Raw genomic sequence first — 2812 nt, forward strand, 5'->3', positions numbered from 1 at the left:
TTCTCTCGGTGTCTTTGTCTGTCTCTGTCCCCTTCTGCAACCATTGTCTCTTTTATAGTGATATCTGATATGTGGTCAAATTGCTTCTCTTTAATATCATGGTTACTAAAATTCAATTAATCTTTTCCCTAATCTGATGAGAACTCGATCAACCAAATTGGATTTCAATAGAACAGTTACATAAATATAAAGACATAAAATTGAAACTGAAATTGAAATTTATAATCAGACATGGAATTACAATCGACAGATTTGAAAAAGAAATAATAAACAGGGATACTTATCCCCTTATATAACCTACATGCTTGTTACATATACTTAGAGAAATAATATCCGAGGATACTTATATAACCTACATGCTTGTTACATAGACCTAGAGAAACTTACAGTATATGCTTAATCGAACTAAACAGCCCTAATAAAATCTATGACAAAGAAGGGGTTTTAACTTTTAACAAGAGTAATTGTAGTGAGAACATGTATGTAGTGAATTCTGATTCAAGTAATTCAACCGTGAACTGAAATGGTGATATAGTGATATAGTTTTTTTGTGAACTGTGAAGTGTGAACTGATATAGTGATATAGTGATTGAATAAATAATTGAATATTGTTCTTGCTATTTTAATTTTTAGTTTTGATTGATCTTATTAACTTGTTAATTTGATAAATTATTGTTTTAGTGTTGTTCTTGACCTTTTGACTTTTATATTGTGTTTTGCTGTTGTTGATTTAATAAATTGTTCATTGAGTGGAAGATGAAAATTTGCCATGATAAACCTACTCTTGCCATGTTAAACCTGTCATGTTAAACCTACTCAATTCATTTCATTATTGGCATTCATAACAAGGCCTCTAATCTCCTCTGATTGTTCTGTTAGGCATATCCACAAACAAGTCTCGCAAGCCACAAGGGTTTACATAAGTGAGGGATTAATGTAGCAAAATTGCAGTAAGTTATAGCGGATTTTGATGATTGATGATAAACTTAGATGTCATTTTATGTTTGGTTGGTTGTTTTTGTTATTTGATTTTTGAGTATGTATCTGAATGAGATTATAACATTTTGGTTTATGTAATACTTTTAATTTCGATGATATTTTAAAATTTATATTAAACTATAATTATGTTTTAGTGTGTTTATTGATATTTTATTTATTATTTTATTATAAAACGGTTTTTTCGGTTCAACCACGGTCAAACCGGATAAACCTATAAACTAGTAAATCAGTAACTAAAACGGTTCGATGACCGATTCAGTTTTCAGAACCTTGCATTTTTTAAAGGCGGAGTGAAAGACGGAAAAAGAACACCTTCATAAGTATCCATTAACATCTTTAGTTAACAACACAAATTCAATTTGAAAGGGAACAATAGATTTCATTCGTATTGGACTTTAAGATAATAAATTTGCCACTAGTTATTAGATTCTTCACGCTAAGTATCGATTACATGTAAGTCAATTATTTTTCTAAAATGATTTAGAGTGATCGATCTTTTCTATTGGAAGTATTACCGGAAGCAACGAACAGCCTCTTCCCAACCTCATAAGAGACGAACGCGTCCAAGCAAGCGTACTGCGTGCACTTGCTGAGGATTAAGCCGCTCAACATCCCAATAGCTCCTCATGGTGTACGACGGCTTCTCCAGCTCGACCCCCATAACCCTCGCAGCCAGCGTCTTCAGCCCCGCATTCCTCAACTCTCTCCCCCCCAGCACGTGCTCCGCAAGCACCCGAAGGTCCGTGCAGTTTGTCACATGGAGGTGGTAGTCTTCTAGAAGCTTTTGAGCGTCCGCGTCGATTCCAGCCCCAACGAACGTGTTATTGCGGCTTTTGAGAAAATCCAGCAGCGACTGTGGGATGTAAGGCGCGTGCAAGATCTGGTAGACGAGGCAGTTCTCGCCCTGGCAGAGTTGGAGTGTGGCCACGGGGTTACGAGGCGCGTTGCGCTGAGTGTTTGGCTTCCATTCGACGTCGAGGCCGATGAGGCGGTTTTGGTTGCTGCTGAAGCCGAAGTGGCTGCTCATGAATTGGACCCAGTCGTCGACTATGGAAGGGTTAGAGGTTCGGCAGGTCTCGATGAAGTTTCCATGGAAGATGACTTTGTACATGTGGGTGTCCCAGGGCATGTCGTAGTTGCGGATGTGAATCGTCATGGTGTCTCGGGATGTAGAGAAGGTGAAAAGCGCGACGATGGTGGTTATATATACTAGCGGCTAGTGCCTGTTGAGCCGCTTTTCTATTATTTTTAAGAAATTAATTTTATTTTTTGTTAATATATTATTTTCTTTTTAAATTTATTAGATAAGTATTTTTTTTATTTTAATATTGATGTGATCTTATTTATATTATATTTTATTAAAATTAAAATTTCTATAAAAAATCTTTAAATATTAAATTATAAAAGCTCGTAATAGAGAGGTATATATATTATCAGAAAAAATATAATTTAAAAAATGATAATAACATTATCCTAATTTAAAAAGAGTATACATAAACCAAAATATATGTTAGTTATTTACAAAAAATAATTTTTACTTAAATGTCATGAATATTCATATTTGTCTTCATATATTTTAATTTTTAAGTGATAGGTCAAAATATGAATCTAAATATGAAGAGGCCTTCATTTTTTTATAAATAGTGAAAGATAGAAGAAATATGAATGTTTATTTTTTTCGTTTTAAATATCAAACTGTAAGAATAATTAATAAAAAAAATAGGAGAGTATAAAAATTGTGTATTTAGAAAAAATCATTCATAATTCATTATACATCTTCTTATCAATAACTTTTCGAGTTTTGAAAAACTGT

At 33.4% G+C, this 2812-nt stretch overlaps 1 protein-coding gene across 1 annotated transcript; it reads right to left on the reverse strand.

The window, feature by feature from the left end:
- Positions 1-1543: 1543 nt before the first annotated feature.
- On the reverse strand, positions 1544-2155 carry LOC112794963 (3'-5' exonuclease-like). The gene has a single exon (XM_025836923.1). The coding sequence runs from the start codon at positions 2153-2155 to the stop codon at positions 1544-1546; it is 612 nt and encodes a 203-aa protein (XP_025692708.1).
- Between the last annotated feature and the right edge of the window lie 657 nt (positions 2156-2812).

The sequence above is a fragment of the Arachis hypogaea genome, chromosome 4, assembly GCF_003086295.3.
Source record: "Arachis hypogaea cultivar Tifrunner chromosome 4, arahy.Tifrunner.gnm2.J5K5, whole genome shotgun sequence".
Classification (NCBI taxonomy): domain Eukaryota; kingdom Viridiplantae; phylum Streptophyta; class Magnoliopsida; order Fabales; family Fabaceae; genus Arachis; species Arachis hypogaea.

Coding starts and splice junctions, on each gene's coding strand:
- LOC112794963 (XM_025836923.1), bottom strand. CDS start 2,155: ATGACGATTCACATCCGCAACTACGACATGCCCTGGGACACCCACATG.